This window comes from Scomber scombrus, chromosome 12 (assembly GCF_963691925.1).
Source record: "Scomber scombrus chromosome 12, fScoSco1.1, whole genome shotgun sequence".
NCBI classification, from domain to species: Eukaryota; Metazoa; Chordata; class Actinopteri; order Scombriformes; family Scombridae; genus Scomber; species Scomber scombrus.
Window position 1 is genome coordinate 19,638,101 of NC_084981.1, and position 26,726 is coordinate 19,664,826.

Below are 26,726 nucleotides of genomic sequence, written 5' to 3' on the forward strand. Positions count from 1 at the left end.
CCATGTAATGGCGTGGCTTTTCTTGATGGCAGACAGCAGTTTTACACAACACGGTGCAAGGAAAATACTGAATGTATATATGAGCAACCTATTATTAAGGGAACAGAATCTGTATCTGTTTTCTCTCAGTAAATGGTTCTGCCAAGTAGTGGGCAGACACACAGATAGACATGCCAGGTAATGAACAACAGCACTGAATGCATTTGGCATCCTATTATCTGGCCTTGCTGTCCCCTTCTGCCTCTAATGATTTTGAGATACAAGCGCCCACATGTTAGTCTGCTCCCTGGCCTATGTTCTGTGTTTGTTTGGCTGCATGCTCTTAGTATACGAGTTCCAAAACAATGTGTACAATACATGTTTGTGTGTGTCATGCTGTGAATAAATGTGTGACTCTGCTGGTGCACATTAATGTGTCTGAATACTCCTCTTTGTGTGTGTGTGTATCAACACATGCCACTGCGTGTAGTGCATCTCTTCCTAGCTAATGCTAATGACCACGTTATGATGAATTGGCTTCATGATTTCAGTTAGGCTGAGTGGTGATTAAATCATCATTACCGCTTCTGGTCAGTCCTGCTCTACATAGATTGCCAAGAAACTCAATTCCTCTTCATTCTGCAAGAAATCCCTGACTGAATCAGGACATCCAAAGCGACAAACAAATTATGTCTAAGAGAAGAGATAATGCTCTCAGTCTGTCACAAACAAAAGACTCACAAAAAATTTGCTCAGACTTAAGAGTCAGTCACATACCCTTTTTGTTGTTAGTAAAAACATGTAAATGTCTGTGCTCATCTAATTGCAACACATCAAACATACTCTGACAGTAGTCAAAGTAGAAATAGTATATTATTTTGTTTTGTTTTTGCTGCAACTGTTAACAACACAGTCACATTTTTTCTCAACTATCTCAACTCACTTTTAGTTCATGACAACCAAGATGGTTGGTATGCTGAAATGGAAGATTATAGCTGACTAATCAGGTTAATTCAGGGGCTCCAGTAGAGGGCATCCTCATACTTAAACCTCTCTGACAAATGTTAAGCCCTGGGACTGTGGCTCTCAGGGATCAGAGAACAGCTGGTTCTTTGTCCCACCAGCATGTTAATTGCATACATTTGACATCGCAGAAAAACAAACAAACAAACAACCAAAAACAAGAAAAACGGCAGATTGAGAACCAATGGCCTATGAAACCCCAATTCAAACAGCAAATGGGGGAAAAATAGACAGTTGGAAACCCTCTGTACAGTATTTGTTTCTATTAGGCGCTCTAGGACATTGGTCCATTAAACCCCAGGAATTCTAGTACCAGTGGTACTCGGTTCTGATCCTTAAAGACAGGTGTCCTACAGATCTTTGTTCTTCCTGTGAGGACATACATGAGCCACATGGGGCATGAGAAAATGAGAAATTGTTTAATTGAATTGTTTAATTTCGATCCTCACACAGTAAGTAGTCACAACAAGATAATGTCTTTCATCTGTGGTTTCACAATACCTGTTGTTCACTCAACACCTACAGAATGGACAGTTATGGAAGTCCATGCAAATTTGCCTACCTTCTTTAAATGGACTTCTTGTCCATTTAAAATTGCTTAACTTTGTGAAATGAGAAAGGTGGGATGTCCTGCCGCAGGATACAATATACTAACAAACAGAAGAAGAATAATCCACTACTACCGAATCTCTGAGCTAAACATGGGTAAAACAGAATTCACTATTTATTTTTATTCTAATTGCTATACTATGACACTTGGTCTAAAACATTAGGATTAATAAGTGTCCCATGGGGTTTCCTTCAAAGATAAGTAGATAAAAAAATCTACAAAATATTCTGGACTGACCCGTTTTACATCTTTCCCAAACGTCTCACTGTAGCTGGTTCCAAGAATTTCAAATTGCACATGAGAATTAGAGCCCTCAGCACGGAAGTCCATCAGTCCCGTCAAGCCACTGATCCGACCCTGTAACAACAGCAACCAGAAAATAGTAACTGTGTGAGAAGATGTCAGAACACAAGAGAAGTAGTAGTGATGGTAATGTTTTTATTGTATTTCTGTTTTTCTATTCTATAGGTATAGAAAAAACAGCCTTTAGGCATTAACTGGCACACACAAAATACCTTTGCACATATTTTCCATCAGAGATTATCAAAATGAAATGTTGTCATTGATTTAATTGTCTGTTCTGTAACGATTATGAGTAAGGCTTACCTGTTTTCTTTGAGTAGAGATAGTTTAGGAAAAATGTTTAATACGGTTTGGTGGCATTTTCCATAATATAATCAACCACTTGTCCTTGATGATTAATTGTTGCCCTGTATGTTTAATGCAGATACCTTTAACAGTTCACTCGAAAGCCTTTTGTGTCTTAAGTCATTTGACCAGGTTTGTAATTGTGAGGTTATCAGAATCTAATAACTTGAGACCAATTGTATTTTGTAGGCAAGGTGAAATCAATTTTCATGGAAAATTCTGATGCATTTTTGAAATAAGTATGTACTATAAAAGGAATCAAATCAGTATAATGCAGTTTACAGTTTGGTTTGAATTACTGCCACTGCTTTGTTGTCTCTTCATGCCCCGCTCTGTCATTTTATGTCACACTCTAGATTAAACCAGTGTTGACACTGCAACAATGAAAAGTTCCATTATCACATTGGAATGGGTGAAATCAAGCTACCTATCAGTATATGTGGCCTTATTTCAATGGGAGAACCGAGAGGGTTGCATAAGCATGCATAAATTTAACCCCAGAATCTAACACAAACCCATCGTGAAGCCAAACCTGGAGATCACATTTAATAATATGCTTGCTTGAGGTTTTTTTTTATTTTTTTTAAAAGAATATGAATTTGATGTGAGTCACCAGCAGGGATCATAATAGTTCAATTGACATTTATATGAAGTTATAAGTTTATAAGTGTAAACAACATCTTCATACTTCTCCCGTAAATCCATAACTAGTTACATTATTCACTATCAGAGGATATTGGTGAAATCATTCATCTTTTCTATGCACAGCAAATATAAGGAATGGTTTCTTTGTTAAACAAGAAAACACACAAATAAATTATACCTTTTGTATGGTGTCCAACATGGACCATCCTCCATTCCATGGCTTGGTGGACTTCCGCATGCAGTTGAGACTAGCCATGCTGTGCCACTTCCTGTCCTCTAGTTTTCTGTAGAAGGCATTAGCCAGCATCAAAACACTGTCGTACAGGTAGAGGTTGGACACCTGTTTGAGGAAAAGGGCAAAACATTTTTCAATAAATGCATTTTAGTATTTTGTTATTATTATCAGTGCTGCACAACAGATCAGTGTGCAAACCTAAAAAATACAAAGAAAATAAATATTGGCTTTTAGGGCTCCAACAAATATCTCACATGATTAACAATTTTGAAAGAAGCATTGAAACTAAAGCAGTTGTTTCTTAGTCTGGTTGTGTGAGGTTGGATGGTGGAAAAACACATCTCAGTAGGGAAAAAAAGCTTGTCTCCTTGCTTGGAGAGACAATGGAAAGCACCAAGACAACTGGTGAGAGATTTTTTTTCTTTTACCTAACAATGTCATGGCTGCCTTGTGGTAGGGACACAAAGACCCAGTTTCTTTATGTATCACAACAATGCTAAAGAATGACAGTGAAATCAGCAGCAACCTGGCTTTAACAACACTTGCAAAATGGAAAGGTAGTGCATCCAAAACACAAATTATTGATGGTTCAGTCATCTTCCTTCTTTAATGAATTTCAGAGCTGCCATGAACTCAACTGTCTCCCTCCAACTACAGTGCATCCTGTCAGGAAACATGTCTACTGCCTCATGTCATGGTGTGAGAGTGGATTTGATGGGTCCTCTGGGTCAAGTGAAGTGAAATCCTTCCAGAGCAGAAGATCCATGGAAGCAATCCTAGCTGCCACTCCAGGCATTCAGTTCATGACAGGTTTAGACTCTCAGCGGTAAGACATTGCACAAGTAAAATTCACTTGGCCCAAGGTCATTCAGTGAGAAACTGATGGTAAAGTCCAGGTGAAAGGCAACTTTCTATCTCTGGATTCCCGAGGTTATAAGCAGCGTTAAAGAGTTATGGAAAAGATTTAAACAGGAAAGCTCTGAACTCTTCATTGTTTAACTATTCTAATGAATGCTTAAACTGCCATTACCCGATATTTAACCCTGCTTCATGTGAATTTTAGAGAATTGTGAGTGCACACACCACATGTTTTTGCCATCTGTCCAGAGTATGTTTGAAAAGCAATGGGAACTTTTCAATGGAGCTACAGGGAACACAACCATTGCACTCCAGATGGATTGAGCACAATAAAAGTCTAAGAGGTGCAAGATGGCGCTCTTAACTCTCTGTAGAAAGTAATAAGTGGCAGGGTGAGCAAGGTTACTCTGAAGACCCAAAGGAGAGAATGACATTGTGTAAGAGAGATAACAAAGCTGTGACTGTAGTGAAGGGCAGATCTTCTCTATTGAGCCTCATTATCATCCAGAATTTACCTTTGTTTGTCTTTGTGGTTGACAAATCCATAAAACAAATCATAGATAAAATAGTCTGTTTTAGAGCATACAGCACTTTCCATCATGGAAACCTGTGTTACACCACTGATATATCTCAGGCTTACCAACAAATAATATGGTATTTCTAGGCATTCTAAAGTGTGGGTGTATTAACAGTGTTAAGCAAATTGAAACATTAATGAGAAACAAGCTTTTATTGACTTTAAAACTATATTTTATCTGCTCTGCCGTTTATTCCCCAGTCACATTGAGCCCAAGTCATTTATATTCATGGACATCCATGTCCATTATAATTACCTTATCTAGGGAGTTTAATCTATATTCAGTTGCATACATTATCCTTTAATATTTGTATTCATGTGGCCCTTCGCTCTAGCATTTACCGCACTGTACTGTCCTACAGTACATCATGGCTGCATGCATATGCTGCAGGAACTGTGAAAAATGTGTGTGATCAAGCAGGGATCATGCTCATAACCCCTTACAGCACATGTGCGAAAAAAAGACCACAACACGTTTGTTTTATGAATCTGTCACTGGGGCTGATAACAAGTATCCCTCCTGTTAGCTGCTATAGAAAGTGGCTGAAACATGGTGGTTGTTTCTGAAGCATAAACTTGCTGTCCTATAAATACTTGCAGCAAAAGGGATGAAAAACAAACAAAAAACACACACACACAAAAAAAAACAGGAAAAATACAACCTTGCCACTAGTAGAATACTCTATACAGCATCATCCATCATGCTGCTTCCATGTTGTGTATTCAGCTCCTCAAAGCTCAGAATCTCTGCCGGAAGTAGCTTATTTTGGAGAATTTATGACTAAAAGATTCTGAAGATATGCATGAACAGTGGAGATGGATTACACTTTGAGAACTTTCTAGTGAGGCTTTGATACTTTTTCTTTTATTTGAAAAAAATGGCACCATCGGAATGCAATGCAACTAACTAATTTCAAACTGACTACAGGCTTTGCTTTCTTTCAGTGAGGAAAGTGCCACCCTTCAAGGCTAAAGTGGGTGACACTCAAAAAACGGTTTTAAGTAGAGTATCACTCCAAACTGAAAAATTATTTCAATTGATGCCACAGTTGAAACAGAATGTATCTATAGTTCTTTTCCCTTAGTCTCTTTCTATGCATGCATTGCATTATGTCAAAATATATTCTAATAATCATTAACGCATAATTAACTTTATTGCTCATTACATTGCTATTTAAGAGATACACATTTAAAATGTATGAGTTCTTTTGGTTTGATGATTATAAGAACTTTTTTTGGAAGGGAACCTTTTTTCTGGCAGATTTTATGTGTAGAGCTTAAAATAGGAGACAGTGTTCTTTGTTAATTTTATGTATATGTAATATAAATTATGTTCATGTCTGACAGATGTTTCACAACTGCAAATGTATTTTTGGTTGTTCTGTAGAGTTTGTTTTTTTATTCATTTTGTTTTTGTGTATTTTGTTCAGCGGGATATCTTTATAAACCTGTTTTAAAACCTAACCTCTTTTAAGTGTAATTTGGTAAAGGTTTAGCCCATGCACCAAGGAGTAAGTAGTTTTTGGTGAGGTTCAAAGTCCAGATGAGAAAAATGTTCTGACATTTCAGCTGTTTCTTCTGCAAAAATTAAAAACATTTAGCACACATGTGTTATGATTGCCTATCACCATTTGTATTTTGATGCATATCTTTATCTTCTCTATTTAATAAATGTAAATTTAGTAAAATAACATAAAAGTAGATGTGGACCCACAATTCATACTTGTCACCAGTAAGACTTAAGTGGTTTTACCTCCAGGGACTGCAGATAGCCTTCTTGTGGGTCACACAGCAGGGAGGAGATCCGATGATTGTTTCTCATACAGCGAACGTTGGTGTCCCTCCACAATGGGAAGATCTGACGAATGATGGTCATCCGCCCCAGAGAGCTATGAACCAGCTCCATGATGTCTGAATCACTCACCTCCTGAAGACAAAGATGACACAGGAGGATTTTAGTGTGAGAGGTCTTCCCTCTGACTGAAAGTAGCATTTAAAAAATAAAAATCCAATTGGATTTGTTTGTGTAGTGAGGAATCATGACACAAACTATGAATTAGCAGTTTAAAAAAGAGTTTGGATTAAGAAGCAAAACCTCTGAGGGGTTTAAATGGCTGTTTCTCCTTTTTAAGGAATTAAAATATTAGATGACAGTTCAGGGGGAACAGAGCAATTAGAAATGAGACAAGATGAGATGAAGTGAGGATAGTCTCAACAGATAGAAGCTACAGTTTAAAATATCAACTGAGGTGCTTTAGATTTTTTTCTGTTTCTATTTGTAGGACTTAAACTCACTGTATATTATCACTATTCAACTAAGTTTACATATGTTTTCTATCCTATCATTGTCCCTGTTTTCAATTGGTGAATGAGTTGTGGTTTAAGGCCAAAAGACACAGACTCACATACTGAAAAAACTGCAATTTTTGTAGCATATTTTCAGATTTTATCACGTTTTATGTCATCAAGAATTTATCATCTAGGAAACTCATTATTTTGCTATTGACACTGGACTGACGAATCAATGAACATTTCAAGTATATACTTAACAATAATAACACAGCTGACCCATGGCCCCTTTCTGTGGGGAGTTGCATGTGTGGAGGGTCACTGGGGATCTACCCTGTGAAGGGTCAGATCAATATTCATGAGAAGATGAGCTGCCTGCTTGTCTCCAGATCAGGACAATGGTCAATGCTGAAGCGGACAGTGAGTCTCTTGGGAAACGTCGGGTTCATATACTAACGTACAATGAAGCTATGAGGTTACTGTCTGGTCAAAACTTAAACAGCTGTGGGTTGATATAATCCTTCACCACACATGCCCGAATCCATGCTCCCTAACTGTTTTTCTAATCAGACATTTTGAGCTCTCCCCTTTCGCATCGACCTCTCAGCTATTACTGCTGGTCTCTGTCCTCTCTCAGTGTAATTTCTCCTGTCTTTCTTTCTTTACACAGTGCCTTTCTTCTTTCATCCGGATGATGATTTCAATTTCTTATTATCTTGCCATCACTCTTACTTAGTCAATCTTGCTGTCTTTCAAATGGTTTGTCAAAGTGCTTTTTGGTTAAATCTGTTTAAAAACCTTTTAAATTCTCTTCTTTTTCTGCCTTTTTCTAATATATATCTTATGTTCATCTTCATTTTATTGTCGCAAACCACATTGATAACATGGGCTCTTGCAGAGACACTATTCCCAGATGTTTCATCTGTGTACAGCATGAGTAAAACACTCCTCAGCTGATTCTAGCTCATCTAGTTTTATCCTCTGACTCTTGACAGTCACTCAGGTGGAAAGTATGAATATTCATGAGTTGCCATGACACATTAATCAGAGAAATTATGCTGCATAGTTCACAGAGCTGAACCCTCACGTCCAAGCTAATAACTCCCAGTGCCATCCAGTCCAAGTGTTCTGTCACCATCACAGGTGACATTTGTGTCATAACCTGACCCAGCACTGACACTGACCAATGGGACATGGCTGACGAAACGTGTGCCTTTTAACCTCTGTTTGAGGAGAAAGTACAGACCATTAAATCACAAGTTGGACACCACTATGATGTATTCTACTTGTACATTAGAGAGACAAAGATAATCCATTAATGCATAAAAAGCATAAAGATAGACACACCAAGGCGGTGTGGGATTGCTATGGTCATCGCATGCATAGTTGAACCCAGAGGCACTAAAGAAGCATTACAAATGGGAACATACAAGCAAGTCAAAATGGCACAATACCAATTCTTAATTTTTCTGGACACAAGCATCCAATATAAATTATTTATGCTTGATTTAAAATATACAGTTATCACAAAATCAATTCAGGTGTTAAGCTCTTTGGAGGTTACCCACTCAAATTCAGAAAACGTGAATACAGCACGGCCATGTTTCAATGTCAGATGACAACCAAAATACATTAATCAAATCAAGTTCAGTTGACAGATAGGCTAAATTATCCTCTTTGTGCTGCTCAGTGAATGTCATTAATCTTTCACTAGAAATAAATAAAAAATGTACCAGTAATAATGACAGTGATTTAATTAGAAGTTAAGGTGCTTTTTTTCCCTTCTTTTTTTTGAAGCTGCAGGAAACTAAATTGAGAAGTAATAGGAGTCATAGAGGCAGAACAACGCACTATGTATATGACAATATTAAAAAGTTGCTCTTGCCTCTTAAATGCATACATGTCTTTTTTATGTCCTGTTTGTGTATTGTAACTTAATCATCTAGTTGCATGGTGATGAGATTGGGACTTGGGGTCCTATTGTCCTTTTGCAATGGAAAAAAACTGTTTCAGACATAACAAGCAACAAATAACACAAGGTAATATTGAAGAGGTTCGCAATTAAATCAATCCCATGTGCTGCTCAGACAGTGCTGTTGTGTTGAAAATTGATCATCAAGTACCATAACTGGAATCATATAACACTGCATATGACAAAGACAGGAGAGATGTGACATCATGCTTATTATGATCAAGCTTTGGTTTTATTGAATTTTAGTAACATTGATTTGAGAACCAGTTAAAACCTGATTAGTTAAGTAAACTCATTGCAACTAATAAGGTGGTAACTATGTCTACTTCCAACGTAGTTATTACTTTACTAAAATATCCAATAGTGGGTGCATAACTGTCAACTATGCCATGTGCACACAGGTGTGACTCATTTTTGGAGTTGGAATGCAGGAGGAATCATTGTCATTTGTAATGAGGTTATTTTTTACTAATTTTGTGGAACTATTACTGCTACCAATAATTTACCAGTTAATTAAAAAGATTATGCATTCAGTTAGTCATACTAGGTACATTTCCATGCACACAAAACTGTCACCACTTACAACAATAAAAAAATCAATAACCTGATCACTCTCAGTAATTGACTTTCTTGGAGGGGAGGACCATCTGTAATAACATGTGGTCTGAGCAATCTGAAATGCAGCGTGATTTCCTGATCAGCATTAACATAAGTGTAGCTTCACCACTTCAACCAGCTCTGTGCAAGTAGGTTTGTTTTGAGGCAGAAAATCATTAATCTGCAAGTGTAAAAACATGGACTTGCACACAAGGCGAATAGCATTGTTACTGTGTTAATTAATACACTAACTTTTACAGTAGCCACCCCTTTACACAGTTCATTGTTGAGACACCTGACAGTTAAGTGTAGATACCTGTACTTGTGGTAGCGTTTAGGTTTGTATTGCAATGGTGGAAATTACATACTGTATCAGCCTGGAGATGTAGTGTGTCTTATTCAATGAAACGTGCTGTGTGTAATTTAAATTGCCCACTTTATAACCCCAGTGACATAAAAATGACTAAAACTGCTATAACATTTAGATAAGGTGGTTAGTGAAGGGAATCGCCTGTCTGGGGTCCCTTAGATTTATGACCATGTGGCCGGATGACTCTTATGGTCACCATTTGTGAGTTAGTGCATCATTCTCTGACAGCTGAACTAGATTTCTGCATGGATGCTCACAGTGGTAAATGGTACAAAGGATCATAACAGAAAATCCAGTGTTTCAATAAATGCAATATTATAGAGTACTTTGAATAAGCAATACGCTTTAAGAGAGAAGATGAAAAATAATATTTTAAAAAAATCTCATTCATGGCCTCTTTAGTAATCCATCCTCCTGATCAAATTCTGGTGTGGTCGAGACTGCGTCAGTAAAATAGGGTTTTGTATTTCAGTTGCTTGATGGGCAGTTACCGAAGACATCAGTCATATCATGACTGTCCTCCTCGACTCTGTCTGTCAAAGCAGGCACAGCCACCTAATCCATCAAACATTCAGAGGTGTCACCGTCCCGCCTTGAAGGAAAAAGGAAAGGAAAAAACAACAACAAATCTCCCCAGGATGTGCAATCCATCTGAGTCCACTAGACAGTGTCAGATGCAGACAACCGTCTGTGTGCTAGCAGCTGCAGCCCCTGGTTTAGTGGGTGGTTTAGGGGATGTATGCCTGCCTGTCATCCTCATGTATTCATGCTCATATCAAATCCAGCTGCACTTCTTACACTCCAATTTCAAAGGCTTTCTTCTTCTTCTTTTTTTTTTTTTTTCCAAATTTCAAGATTATGTTGATATTTGTTAAATAGGTTTCCCTGAGGGCTCATGAACTGTGTGCCATCATGACCCACTCATTTAGTTTGTATTAGTGTCAGTGTCAAACAATAAACATTTTGCAACAGAAGAAAAGTTTATGTTGACAGAATAGTTCATTGTTTCACTCAAAACTATTTTACATGACAGTTGTATAATGTGTGTGGTGACTCTGGAGGGGGGCTTTGTCAAGTCTAAGAAAATGACTTGGGTGACATCACTTCCTCGGGCTTGGTTTTTATACATTTATAAACAGAAACCCTTTCTGCAAACTGGGAATGTCAAGTTTGAAAGACGTGGGCATATAACATCCAGGAAAGATGTAATGAAAGACACTACTGAGTTCTATTATTGGAATTTTTTTTTCTTTCTGGGGATTTAAGTTCATAAAGGACAATACTACATTTATGGAGTACCTCTTCAAATATGACATCCATTTGTAATCAACAGTCTTTAACCTCTTTCTTGTTTTTATTACATTTTTATAAATCGTCAATCTGTAATGTATGTAATACTATCACTTCCTGCTGTAAGTGTAATGTCAGCCCTGAATAAAAACACTGACTTACCATTGCACACCATCTGTTCTATTTCTTTTTGTTTATCTCTAAGTCTGCAACACCTTGATGTTTTTCAACTTGTGATCATAGTCACTCATCATCATTGTCTTCCATCTTCATCCATCTCACTCTGTGCTCTTATCACATTTCAAGCCTGACAACTACATTCATCGTTCCACATGCTGCCACTGGTGGCGGATTAGCATATCCTCTTGTTGTGAGAGTTGAATGAAATGTGCGACCTCTCTTTGACTGTGTGGGTTGTAAAGGCTGGTGGGAGCCTGGGGAGCTGACGCGGTGGGCTGGCTACACAGTACAGTGAGCCTCAAGATCACCTGGTGAAAATGAATGTCACAACTCAGTCATGACCAGGCTGCTCAATAGGAGCAAGTGTCCGCAGGGACTGCTAGTGCATACAGGGTGGCAAGAGGTAACATGGAAAGCTGTTATTTCCCTGCAGGAGTCTGTGACACAACCAGACTGAATCTGGTCAGGCTAACAGGATTTTCTTTAGTGCAGGAAACAGAATAGTTTAGTAAGAAGGGAGTACAGAATTCACGAGCTGCTGCTGTGAAAGGAGAGTGATTCATAGTTGTCGCCATTTGTAAAATCATTTAAAAAAGATAATTTAATAAAAACATTCTGCAAATCCGAGAATCTTATTCTGATCATAACGGTCAATCCTCTGGCGTGTTTGAAAAAAACTCTCATGCATATTCTTTGTGCCGTCAGCCATGTTACGGGATTATGATAAATCAAATCACAGGCTAATGCAAACAAATTAGCTCTCCTTCCCTTTTATAAATAACACATAATTTTAGATAAATGATTCAATTGATGAATATTGTAGATAAAAAATATAAGCAAAAAAAAGGCAAAAACAGCAACAAAAAAAAAAGGTGGATTTAGATGCTTAGAAATTTCAAGTTGTCTTTGTCTGTTTTCAGTTCATTTTTTTCCATTTTCAAGGTTTTTTTTTTAATTGAGTAATTGAATTTTCATTTTAGTCTTTGCAACATGTTATTCTCATTTCAAGGTGACGGTCAGGTTCATGGGTAGATTATCTTGGGAGATTAAATGAAAGGGAGAGAGAAAGAAGAGGGAGGAGAAAAGGATAAACACTTATAGTGAGATAGAAAAGCAAGGATAAAGCAAAACTTTTCATTGTCTACAAATAAAGAAACGGTGAGAGTGGGCAGAGGAAAATGAAAATGATATATTGAGAGAAGGGTGGGGAAATAAAAAAAGATCATGAAAGATACATATCATAGTTCTACAGATACAAAAAGGAACTTTCTTTCCCTTTAAATATGTAAGAAGTAGAGATAACTCCACGAGAAGCCACATCATCTCAACCATTGAGGGAATGCCACAGAAATTAACATGCCATTTGTCCATACGTACTTTCCCTGAGCCTGATGCAATTAAAGCAAATGTCTTGGTGGGGGTCTGTGGTAATTGACTGGAAGGAATACATGAGTTTGAATGTGAATACTGCTTTAAATTAAAAATTACAGTCTCCGTTTCTTATGTTTTTTTCAGGCTACAAAAGCCTATTTTGTTGTTCTTATTGAGATGTCCAATTGCAATGCAATGCTTTTGAGCATTCTGCAAGGCATGGTAGAAAAAGGGGCAGCGAGACAGCCTTAACATTTGCTGATACCCTAAACTGTAGAAATGTCTATTGGTGATTTTTGCTTCTTTGAAAATCATGCTATACTGTAAAAATCCCCACCCCCCCATCCCCTCAACAATGTCCTATCTTTTGAGATGACTTCACCGAAATGTTGTCTATTGTCAATACCAATTATGACAACATTATTGTGATTTTAATTTACATGTGGATTATGTGGCTGACTCTATAGCTGCTGAGTTCCTATATGGGTTGAGCTCTATGGATTTTATTTAACATATTAATGGGCTGATTCAAAACCACCGTCACACGTTGGATCTAATTATCCCTCAAGGATTGATGTATCCTCTGTAAATGACTTGGCAATGTCAGAATGCTACTGCATTTTTTCTCTGCGTCGTTATCATCATCCAGCTTTGTTAGTGAACGGTTTGTTAGGAAAAGTTATCTTACCTCTGAAGATGCTGGAAATTTCATAAATCATATTAATATCATCCCCCACAGATCCTTCCTTCCACTTGTGATGATTTGTCAACACGTTTAATAATAAGCTACAGACTATCACTGATGCCATAGCACCAGTCAGACTTAAAAAGATTAAATCTAAACAGAAACCACCATGGGGAACTAGGGATATTATTAACTTAAAGAAAAACTGTAGACAAGACGAGTGTCAGTGGAGAAAAACTAAGCTGCAAGTCCATTATGACATTTTAAAGAACACCTCACTAACTTCAACAAAGCAATTAGAAATGCAAGACAACCTCATTTCTCACAGCTGATTTCTAAAAATCATAATAATCCCAGAATGATTTTCTCAATTATTGACAGCCTCATAAATCCACCTCCAAAAAGCCTCTTTCATCACCTCATCATCGAAATGTGCGGAGTTTGCATCATTTCTCAGGGACAAGATAACAAAAATCAGGCTGAATCTAACCATGTTATAAAGACTGTGTGTGTGCTGCTGTCTTTGGACACTTTACCTTTGCCTAAGACAGCTATGAATGATTTTGCTGCTGTTGATAAGGAAATGCTCAGGAATAGAGTAATGCAATCAAAACCCTCCACCTGCTCATGTGACTTTTTCCAAGACTGTGTTTAATTGTCCATAGGAAGAAGTGCCAGCAATTATAAGCCACTCCCTGCTGACTGGTATTTTTCCCAGTACTGATTTATCTGTCCAGCAGAGACTAGTTTGTCTCCCTTGGTGACCACTGTTTGGCTAACACTAACATAAAATGGGGGGTTCCTCAAGACTCAATTCTGGGACTTATATTATTCAGTCTCTATATGCTGTCGCTGGGAAATATCATCAGCAAAGCTGATAGATAAACTGTACATCTCTTCACCACATGACATCATCCCTGTTGATAAAGGGTTCAATGCATTGATCATATGAAATTGTGGATGTCACATTATTGCTAGCGATTGAACAAAGATGATGAAGAGGTTTTAATTATTTAAGGTCCAGAAAGAGATACTGTGCATTAACTTAAATCCCTGGCACAAAACAGCAAACTCCTAGCAAAAAATCATGGTGTACTTCTAGACCCTGATTTGAATTTTGAATCTCACAACAGTTATCACTAAAACTGCCTTTAATTACCTTAGAAATAACTATTTCCACAGTGATCATTTCTCACCCAGGCAGAGTGCTTTACTGTGCATGCTTCTATCACTAGCAGACTTGATTACGGCAATGCTCCCAAGCTCTGGTCGACCCAAGTAAGCTATAAATAAGCTAAAGATCATTCAGAATGCAGCAGTGTGTGTACCGACCAAGACAAGAAGGAGAGTACACATCTTACCTTTCCTAAAAGCCCTTCATTGGTTTCCTGTCAGTTTTAGAATTGATTTTAAGATCTTTGTATTAATACCATTCAATGGACTATTGCCAGAATACTTGTCAGACATGCTTTTAATGTATGCTCCCTCTAGATCACTCAGATCCTCTGGCACTGGCCTTTTAGTTGGTGAGTACAAAAGACTACAGAGAAACGGTATTTAGGTATCTAGGGTAAAAGAAATCTTGAGACATATCGTTTTGGTTTAGCATTCTCTTAATCCATTTTATTTTAATCTATCACTGTATTGTTGTATTTTCATTATATTGCTGTATTTCTATTGTATTGTTAAGCACCCTGTAATGCTATTTTGCATGAAAAGCACTATATAAAGTAAGTCTGATTGATTGATGTTCTGAAACATATGAACAAAATAAAGTTACCAGACACAAGAAAAAGTTTAAAAGAACTCTAGGCTTGATTAGCTGTTGTAAATCAATATTTTAGCCATGTGTATACTGAAATGCATGGTGATAATGAACAACCTTGTATGTTTTAATACAAGGTTGTTATTTTTATAAAAGCTCATTATAGTCTAAGATGAGGTAATTTAGGCTTCCAGATACCAGAAGGTTTTCAACACACTGGGCCTCATTAACTTTTGTAAATCAATATTTAAGCTACTGAAATAAACTGAGAAATTGCACCATGAATTCATGACTAAAACATACATGACAGCATAAAAGTATGTTAGTGGTTACCTTCTAATGTGAATTGTGGCCAAAATGGGTTTTCAGTTTCTGTATTAAGAATTAATACAGTTTTCTACCCACAACTATAGCTTCTGAATAATTCTATATATGTTGCTTAAACAACATTGCTATCTAGGTAACATACACACATTAATCATGCTTATATGGATTAGGGATCAATATGTGTCATGTTTTGGATGTTGAGCACAGGTTAAAGTGACATGCTCCTGTAAGTGAGGCAGTGATATATCAAAATGAAAATACATGGACATTGATGTATGTGATGTATGTGTGAGGGTGTGCGTGTATTAGAAAGAGAGCTGCTATTACCAACAACAATGCTAATATTTCAGGTCGGTCAACAGAGAACAACCTTTTATCTAATGTCTTTCATCCACTGCTTTTAGTATTGGGCCAATCCTATGACTGCCCCCTTTGAATCAATGGAAATGCACTAAAGCTAAGAGTCCACTGTTCTGTATTCACAGAGTGCACCTGAATTTTGTGCTGTTACAGCCACTTTGGAAGACCATTTAGGTCAATGTCAGTCACAGTACTGGTATGGAGGGGGAAAGACATGCTAACATCAACAGTTGAAGGGAAGCAAGTTTACAATATCAAATAAAGGCCAAGTTCCCCAAGCAGTCAAGATAAAATAAAAATGAATGATGTGCTGCTAATCTAAGTGAATATGAAAGTGTACAAAGTGGCAGCGTTATAGGTTTTTGTGTGTTTATGCGTGCCTTGGCAGCATGTGAGACTCTGGGTTGACAGAGGCAAACTGAGACTAAAGTCTGAATTCACTCAGGTGTGTAAGTGTGTTATGTTTGGCCTCACCTCATTGGCATAGACCCAGTGACTGTCCTTGGATGCCAGGTTGGTTTCCACAGCCTGCAATGATAAATAAAAAGAGAAAGAGGGGGAGAGACAGAGAGAGGAGGAGATTTTAAGAACCTTGTGTGCAATTCTTTGAAGTCTTACAATAGTCCATGTAAATCTATTTACACAGTCATGTCGTGGGCACTTGAGAAAAAGAAAAGGTCCCCTTAATGTGTGTGTGTGTGTATCAGAGCATTTGGACTAGCGTCACTCAACTATTTTGCAAGTAGTCAAATTAACAGTGGCAACCTTATTTAGACATAAAGTGGCTGCTTCATGAGAGTTTCAGTTTTAGTCAGACATTGACATTTCTAATCATAACAATGTCTTTTATACTTTCCTGATCTGAAGTATTTGTTAACACTAGCCTAGAAGGTACTAAAATAAAATATACAAGATTCCTGAGCGTTTATGTGTCTGACCACCATAATACACATTATTACCATTAGGTAGGGAAGGAAGATTTTCCATTTTGCATGTTTATTAATTAAATATGATTGTCTGGCAGACCATTGCAGAACCTGTATGGTGCTAGAAGGCTGGCAGTCCTAGTGTTAAGCAAATGTGTAAACATACATGGCTGAGAAATTGGCTTTTCTCATAAGCAATCTAGTTAGTGGAAATTAGATTTCTCTAATCTTATACCTTCATCTACTGTACTTGACGTTTAGATGATCAGGTTTCAACAGAAAGCAGACTGTAACATGGTTACTTCGATAGTCGATAGTCAACTGGTAGTGAAAGAAAACATGGGAAAAGACATGCAACAAAGGTCACTGGCTGGAATCAAAGGATGAGTGTTGCAGTTCTGTTATGTGCTACAACCATTCGGCTACCAGAGAGTTCTGTAACCCAGTCACTTAGAAGTGACCTAAAACCTCTCGGCACAGATGAAAATAACACACCTTGGAAATTCAGTAAACCATCCATTTCTTTATGGACTTCCTCCTCATGTCATGAGACTGCACACATTTGACATCTGTCATGCTTAATGTCTCAATGCATGCCCTCTCCTGCAAATTACTACCATTAGTGTCTAAATAAATTCCTTTCACACAAAGCAATGAAGACTGATGTTCCAACATATAACTGACGAAACCCTGCTGCATTCTTACTCAACAAAACTATGCTCATCAATAATAGCTGGTGCAAAGCACAGCGCCAAAAGCTGCCAATCGATCTTCTAACCTTGGAAGAGTCATGATTTGATTTTAATGCCCCTCTCATTTCCAGATTGATCTCATCAAACTGCAGGAGGACCATACTAGTGCAAGGGCAATATTTACCTCCACGGTTGAAATGTCACATCTCGTACTTAAAATTAAAGAGAGAGGCCAACTGCCTTCAAAACTGCTCTGAAATTTAAATGGATAGGCCGACATAATCAATGAATGCAATGATACACCAGGCAGATGCTGGACTTAAAAGAGAAACTTAGTAGCAGTTATTCTTTGCCAATGGGGGGGGGTTATTTCAGTCTTGTATAGTGCAGATCTTGTTTGCTGGTGAAACCATTCAGCTAAATTAAATGATATTCATATTATACTTGGACCAACATTAAAAAAACAAACAAAAACACATGCCCTGTCTTGTCCTCATCCGGACAGTTAAGGGATACAATCATAAACAATAAAATAAAAGGGCAAATACTAATTTAAATGCTAGAATTAATACTCCAATGCTTATTTCAGTACCATGGATAGCACCACTCTGTCAGGTGTACCAATACACTTGAATACTCCTTCTTGCAAGGCACTGTTTAATTCAGCTCCATGCATAGTGCACAGCAAACTTCAGCATTGAATAGAAAATAATCACAACATGCAATAACACAATGTGCTGTCACTATAAAAACAAATACAATACATGCCTACATGTCAGAGTAAAACAGACTTCTGTCTTTTTTCTATGCCTTTCTGTGGATGGGGTCATATTTGTGGCGTGTCTTCCCTCTTCGATCCACATCTCTGCAAATCTCTGAGCAGGGATGGAGACAGTCCCTGATCCATTTACTGAGATGAACAGCAGGCTGTTCAGTGTGGAGACATTCATTCTATTTCTATCGTCTGTGAGAATATGGTTCATGGCACTGAATCCTGTTACACACTTGGCTGTTGACACTGGGAGTGTGGAGACAGTGGTGAGCACTTAACAGAGATTCTCTCCTGTGACACCATGACAGTTGAATTCATATAATTCCTTGAGGAGTATGGGACTGGTTGCAGCCTCAATAGCATGGTGTATGGTGAGAAATCTTTGTCATCTTCATATAGGAGGCACTTGTCTTCATAAGAATGCCAAGATGACGGATTTAGAGAGGCTGCTGCAGAAATAATTCTGTTGTTATCTAGCCTGCACTCAATGTTGTTAGGCAGGGAAACAAAAATCATTCACAAATGACCTGTGTCTTCAGATGGTGTCTGTCTCTTGGCTAAGACACAATCACTCCCTTTAACATATATAATTTCATTTTTTTCCTTAAGTTCTTAATGCAACATCCACCTCAGTATTGGCACTGATGGCTGTGGCATCTCTCCTCTAAATAACCAAGGATAAGGCCTGCTGGGTCTTCAGTGCATCTTTTACTAAGGCCATCTCCACCAAAAAAAGCAACATATCCTGCAAATGTGCATCCCCAAGTGGGAAGCTGCAGACTCAAGCTCGCTTTGAAAAAAAATAAGTACAGCGAGTCAATGAACATCTGACAGTGATTCACTTCTATAATATGTTTCACAACATCATTGACCACAAGGTCTAACTAGTCATTCATACAGTGAGTGAAGGTCAGGTTAAGGTTAATCTTCTCATGTAGAAGTGTGGCTGCTCCTCAGTATCAACCCATCTAAGCAGCAGCCCCATCAGTTGCAAAGCCAACAAGCTGCAAGCATAACATGCCTTCAGAGATGCCCTTCAAAGGTTTGCATTCAGATGTCAAAGATGGCCCCAGTGTATGACTGCAGTTCAACAAGTTGAAAGAATTTGAAGTATTTCCATAAGGAATTCAAATATAGATAATCAGGCATGTTATGTCTGACACTGACTCACTCAATGAGAATAGTAAACTTATCAAGTTCTCGATGAAGTCCACGAGCTGAGCTGACATTTTATGTTCAATGAACATGAGAATATTACAAGCCTTGTCAGAATACAGCATACATCCAAGATTTACACTGTTGAGTTATTGCAGTTCCACCAGCTGTGCCTGGATTTTAAATGAGAGGTCTTTTTGGCAGATGATATACTGTAGGCTGTATGCATGCAATTCTCAGTTGCTTTTAAACTCTTCTCATTGTGTTTTCTCCAAGAGGCTGCACTGTTATCCGCTGCCTTTTCAATTGCAGTCTCTCGTCTTCTCTACAAAATTTCTATGCATTTCATGTGGCACTGGCACTTTCTATGTCAGCTTATTTTGTGATTTAATTTTTTTGCTGACTATGTTTTTATACCATTAATGAATGCAGAGTCGATATGGAGCCTCTGTTGAATATATGGACCCAAATCTCTAATGTCAGGGCAAACTCTACAGTGATATGACTTATCTGTGGTGACAGCGAGCCACTTTCAGCCCTCTCTCCATTTACCAAAGTATCCCAGCTTGATGCAGCCATCAACCATAGCTTCAGAAGGTGAGACGAGCTTGTAAGACTGGGTTATTGATATGATGAGCCTGCCAAGGATCATCTCGTAGCCTAGATGCAGTGTCTTCTCGAGAGCGCTGACAGTGTCCAGTATGTGTGAGAGTGTACAGTATATTTTTATTTTAGATATTCTATATAGTCTATGGGCGAAGCAGCATAAATCACTATGAGTGAGATACATTTTTGTCCCCACTGAAGTTTAAAAAAACAAACAAACAAAAAACTAACAATGCTACTGCTATTGTAGTGCTAATAGAGGCCAAAAGTAGCTTTGATTTTACACATATCACAATTTTAATTTATGTAACACAGGCATTCATCACACTGCAAGTGGCATCTCAAATGTGTTAGAGGTCCTGTAAAAAAACAAAACAGGAAATATTTCACTAATGTTTCGCGCACCCCCAGAGAAAATGAGGGCTACATTGCTCAAGGTAGAGCTGTAGGGACATCTTTAAGCAAAAGGTGAACAAAAAGGAAAAATAGAGCCAGACAGATTAAAGTGTTCCATAAACTGTAGTTTCCTGTGTGTGGAGGCTGGATGGGTACATGTGGGAGTATTTTAGAAATAGAGACTATTATTTTAAATCAATATATTAATGAATAAATAAATGTAATGTATATAGGAACATTCTTTTAAAACAATGATTTAGTATTTCAGTTGCAGTGTTCTACTCTTAATGTGCAGTGTACAAAATATCATCTTTTAACAGATGGTGCAAGACTGATTTTTTCACATGGATAATTACATCAGCACTTGAACCAGCAGCGATTAACACAACAGGACTGTTTGCTTTGACGAATGAAATAGCTTGACGCATTCTTTCATCAGTAAGACAATGCTTTTGAAGCTGTGCAACCTCACAGGCACAGCAATTCACCGTAAATCTGTAACTTAAAAATAAAAAGATCACTAGGGGTTCCTGTAATCTGTATGATGGCGAAATATTAGCAAAATCCTTTCATGTGCAAGTAATCCATTAATTCAAATTATGATAATGTCTCTTTGGTGCTTAAAAAAAATCTGACAATAAGGATTATTGTGTGCCTTGAAGAATAACCTTGACATTCAAAAGAGATGACAGCTCCTTGAACTGTGTTCATTGTTCCAGACAAAATCTGTCAGATGCCATAATGGTAAAAACAAAATCAAGTACTGTAGTGTGGGTTAGTTAATGTGTACCAGCCGGGATGCAATGTTTTGTTGAAGCCCTGGGCACAACAGAACTCACCACTTAAGAGGTTCAGCACCAGTTCACAGCACAACTAAAGAATGATAACTTCAGACACTCTAGAAATAAAGCCTTATTAAGCTAAATTATGTTTGTGAGCTGCTGTAGGAATTTGACAAGCAAATAATTATGCTGAAATACTGGTGTGTTTAAGAGTTGCTGTAACAGACTGAAAGCTGTAATCACTGAATTCATAGGTGATCACAGTGAAGTAATTATTTATTGGCTGGACTGGCCATGGACCAGCCCGATAATCGCGATTGAGTGAGTGACTGGCTGAGAGATGAAGTTACACCATTGGTCAGCCAGCTGAGTGTTGGAATTTCCATGGGAAGGTCAGCAGCGTGACACAAAGTGATTGTGTACTCTGTTCTGGCTGTGATGCTCTCAGCTCTGCTGTTAAAGGCAATGAACTCAACTAAACTCCTGTTTAAACAATTGTGTACCAGCATCTCTACCGTCTCCTCGAGACACATTGTGTCTGGATTTTTGAACTAAACTAAACCAGGATGCAAGCCTTTTATTTTTCTGACAGTTTCATATAACAAATGATGAACAACAGCATTGATTTGCAGGTAAGACATGTGATTCATGCAGGCTTTTATATCATTTTAGTGTGGGGCTGCTAGTCTGCAGGTGAACTTGATTTTACTGTAATATATACGATAATCAGGGCGAGATAAGCCTCCTGAATTTGAAACCAAAATGATATACAAACTTTCATTTACAATTTCTACTGTAGCCTCTATGTTCATCAACCAGGAAAGAGGCAGAAAAAAGGTGCACAGAAGCATGAAAGAGAGTGCACAGTTAAAGCACCCCAAATAACAATCACTCTCACAAAACACTCAGGGCAAAGTGAAAAACTAGAGACACCGCTGAGTGAAAGAGATGAAAGAGCAAGGGGAATTAAGAGATAGGTAATTAGAATAATTAGAATAAGAATTAAAATCAATTCTATTTCAAATCAAACATCCCTTGATATGAATGGAAAAAGAGAGTTGACACTGCATTTATAACTTTTTTTTCTTTTTTTTTTACTCAAACGTAGCTTAAGCATGTCAGTTTGAATTGAAAAGAATATATATATATATATATATATGTACTATATATATGTAGTAGTAGTGTATTTATATATATACACACACACACACACACACACACACACACATATATACTCATTAATTGAAAATAGTTTGGATGCTAAGATCTCACAAATATCACAAAACCTACCTCACTTACAGTACTTAAGGGAGTTGATCCTTAGGATTCAAAACTAGCAGCTCTTAAATACAAAAGCCCTTTGTGTGTCAGTACAATTCCTACATTATTTTGCCCAATCAGCCCTTTCCTTATTACTACTAGTCCTGTTTCAGTTGAATTAAGCAAGGGTTTTCCCCTTTGCCTAAATTCATCACACCAAAGCCTAAAAATCCATTTGAGAGCATAAATGTTATCGACAGCCAGGCAGAGTAATTTTGGCTTTGTGTGTTTTCTTTCTTTCCATTTACTTCAGTAGATGATGTAACACTGAAACTCTGGAGAGCAACGTGGTTTTGGAGAAGGATGCATAGACAAGAGCCTGGAGTGACATCTGAGGAATACACTATACTGTTGATACAGTCGAGGCCTGGCGACAGTAAGATCTCTAATCAGAGAGGCAAAGTACCCTCAGGCATGTTCTTACACAGTAGCAATACCACAAAGATAGTCAGAGAATGCCAACTCCAATTTAAAACCGTGACAGTCGAAAAGGGATTGAGAGGAACTATGGTTAGAGGGATGTGAAGCATATGTGGAAAAAGGTGGGGGGAGGTTTTGGGCAAGCTTAAGACGACTGAGGATAAGTCACCTGAATATGAAAAGATGAGTGTCTTTAGTGTAAACTCATTCACTCACAATTATTTGCTATAAAATGATGTGTAAATATTTGAAATCAAAGCAAATTTGACTTGCCATTATCACCTGTTACACCTTTTTCCTGGTAAAGACGCATTTTTATTATGTTGGTAGACTAATTTTAAACTGCATAAGTGCATTTACTGACTCACATGTACTAATCTTCAAGTTAATTAACAGAAGATGACATAATTAAAACAACATGCATAAGCATAGCTTCCTGGATTTAGGTATCTTTCATCTGCTGTTTCTTAAATAAGTAGCTATTTCACAGAATTGTTAGATGTAACAGACTAATGGTTTGCTGCCCTCATTAAAACCAAAATAATAAAAACATTTTGTTTAACATTGATTAACTTCATTCTGTTTGCAGTAATTAGAACCTAATCAAGGTCTTTAATTCCACCAAGGGTGCCCATTATTATTCTTCTCATTAATAAGAAACCATTATAAAATTACTTAAAGGACTAGTGTGTAGGATTTAGTGGCTTGTAATGGTGAGGTTGCAGATTGCAACCAACTGAATAGCCTTCCCTCTCATCCTACCCTTTCAAGAATGTAGAAGAACCTATGGTGGACTTGAATTGATAATTAAAATTGCTGTTGTTTATGATGATTAGCATTTTACTCTAAGTATGAGCTATAGTAGCTTCATGTCACAGCAGCTACTGTATATGTTACAACTGTGGTATTCTCACAGAAAAAAAACACAGCTATGTATAAAATGTTGTTGGGTAATGATCACAACTTTCTCAGTTGCTTAGATTGTGTACACAGTGATGCAAATCCACACCCTGCAGCTTACAGTTTAGATAATGATCTAAATTACATGCATCTGCAAAACAAGTCTCCACAGTATGACAATGTGAGAAGGATAAGCACCCTTCTTCTCAACTAGAGAAAATAGCTATTTGTGGTTTGGTTGTACAAGACAGTGCATTTCATGTTAACAGTTTTTGACGTACTTATTTAAAATGTACTGTTAGTTTAATGCTATCAATGTTAATCATTCAGTGTATCTATCTGAATCTATGTACTACTGTATGTGCGTCTGACTATCTTTTCATCATCTACTGATCTATCTGAATCTTTATCTGCTGTATCTTAGGGTGTGAAGATGAACTCATGTGTACTGTAAAACTAATACAACAGTCAGTGATTCGGCTACATCAGTAAACAACCCACAGATCCAACTGATCCAAATTTTACATGAAATACAGTAAGAAAAAAAAGGCAGCAGGTGAAATTAACAAATCTGACTAATGATTAAACTAACTTTCTTCTAATTGATTAATGATAGAAACATAAATGTCATGTTACCACATGGTTTTCCATCATTTCGGTTTGACTGGTCCTATTTTAATTATATCAACTCCTCTGCAATGATTTGATGGCATTGAACCAAAGAATTAGTACCAACAGTTTATCTTGATGCTCTCAGCTCCTAATATATGTGGATGAAAAGACCCATTAATTTCCTCGCTCTTCAACTGATTTTCTGGAAGTCTATTTAAAAATGTATCTATTATTTCAATATTTGGATGGAAAGGTTTTTTTTTCTAAAGGTACAAAAACAAATGACTGTTTAAATGCATTTAGTGGTTATAGCAACTGTTTTGCTCAGTTCAGTACAAATCTAGCATGAAGCAGTTACAATTACTGTTAATAACAGACTCTGTTTTGTTTTGTCTTTCAGTTTATGGGTGCTTTTCTTTAAGCTAATGTGTCGCCTTGCTTTTCTAACTCACTGTGCTTCCTCACGTCTTAAGGTGACACATTGGATTCGCTGACAGATGTAAAGCTGATGGATCATTTCCTATGAAACTAAGCAGTGCTGATCAAATATGAATCAAGATTCTATCATTGCTTATTTTGTGCCTCAAATGTTTTCAGAAACTTTTTTTTGTGTACTGTTTAGCTCTAATTTGGGAAAGTTTGTGACCTGGCCCCGATGTTGAAAAAGGATGACCTAAAACCATGCACCACCCAACTCGCTGTACGTCTGAACTGAAGCCATGTGTTGTTTTATTGACTGGAACATGCAGTCCTATGATGTTCAAACCAAAATCATAGGGATGACACTGACCTAGGAACTGATATAAACAATTCCCAGTCAGCAACATTTCAGGATGAGAATTTAGGCCTGTACTGGTTTTTCCTTTAATTTGTCCCCCATCTGTAGGAAAGTCAAAGCCAAAATAATTCCTTCTTTTTGAAAACATTTATGCACTGACCGTTCGCTTACTCTCACACGCTCCGCTCCCTCTCTTTCTCTTGCTCAGTGAGATTAATGACAGCAGATTCATCCTCATACAAGGCAATGCACTATAGTTTTAAGGTCAGGCCATAGCCTAAAGGGTGCCTTTGGTTTGAAGTGGTTGCCTTTCACAGAGTCTTAGTATTTAGCCATTATTTAAAGAGAGTGGACAATGAAAAGGTTTTGGTAGCTGTCACACCTTCCCGTGTTCTTTCAGCGTAAGGATTCCACAAAGACACCACGAACGAGTAATGAGGTCTGTCATAAAAGATTCACAATAGGCCCTCAGAACCCAGGCTTGCCACGGTTGCTGTGGAAACACACGCTCAGACCACCTTATCTAAGCCATTTACACAGCATTGAACACAAAGATGCCAAATGCACTTAAACAACTATAGATATAAAAAAAAATCTGCATATCTTTTACACAAGCACACATAAAAAAAAATGCATGTTCAGTCCATACATGAGAGGGTTGTACTTGTCTATCTTACTATCAACTGATGCTTGATGCTCAAAAGGGACAGAAGCTGATGAAACCAAGTCAGACGAAAGATTGATCTGTAGTCCTAGGTGATAATCCAACACCTGAGCAGATTTCTTCTGACCTTCCGCTGTTCAAGACCAGGTGGCCCTCTAAAGAAGTTGGCACACATGCGTCACATTAAAAACAGATCACAACTCCCATCTGCCATGGTGCTAAGGGTGCTAGCTCCTCTCTGCATGTAGTTAGCTTCCCACAGGCTTACACTATAGCCATGAGTGGAATAGCTAATGTCCCAGCTAGGAGACTCACCAGTTGGCACATTAGCCTTGTTATATGAACTAAAATTAGAGCTAATAAAACACTGTGCCTGTGGCTGCAATACACTGTTTGTATACATTGTTTACAATACTCTTTATACAGATACAAAGGTTACAATCAAACAGATGTTTTTGCAGTGACTAGGAGTGTTTATATAACTGTACAATTAATTTAAATTATATATTAATAATAACAAACATTAGTTTAAGCTTAAGGAGGGGCAACACTATCATAAACATATAGCTAAAAAAACAAGTGGATGTATTGTCTGTATTGTTGGATTATTAAAGTATGTAGCAACTCTAACTGTCCCTTTGACATATTCCTGCTGTTGACTGATGCATGTATGCTGGGCTGTGAAGTTGTGAGGGGGATTTCTGAGGGTCACTAACAGGATTAAAACTAGGTGTGATATTTTATGAATACCATAGTAGGCTGAAGAGCCTTCCCGAGTGCAGGCATTCAGTCAGGCCGCAAGGACCTGCAGGGTGAGGGTTTTGGAGTGACTTGCTAGTTTTTAACAGTGCAACTGAAATACCCCTAGCATAGATTTAACCCACCACTCTAACCAGTGCTTTGAGGCAGCCTATGTAGTGAG

At 37.7% G+C, this 26,726-nt stretch overlaps 1 protein-coding gene across 2 annotated transcripts in view; it reads right to left on the reverse strand.

Moving 5' to 3' along the window:
- The window catches only part of grid1a (glutamate receptor, ionotropic, delta 1a), a 245,890-nt gene that overhangs the window by 33,320 nt on the left and 185,844 nt on the right, over window positions 1-26,726 (reverse strand). For both annotated transcript variants that reach the window (XM_062430181.1, XM_062430180.1), the window contains 4 exons: window positions 16,256-16,309; window positions 6,329-6,502; window positions 3,084-3,245; window positions 1,850-1,969 (listed from right to left, as the gene is read on the reverse strand). In XM_062430181.1, the coding sequence (XP_062286165.1) occupies window positions 1,850-1,969; window positions 3,084-3,245; window positions 6,329-6,502; window positions 16,256-16,309 (510 nt within the window). The remainder of the gene's footprint in view (window positions 1-1,849; window positions 1,970-3,083; window positions 3,246-6,328; window positions 6,503-16,255; window positions 16,310-26,726) is intronic.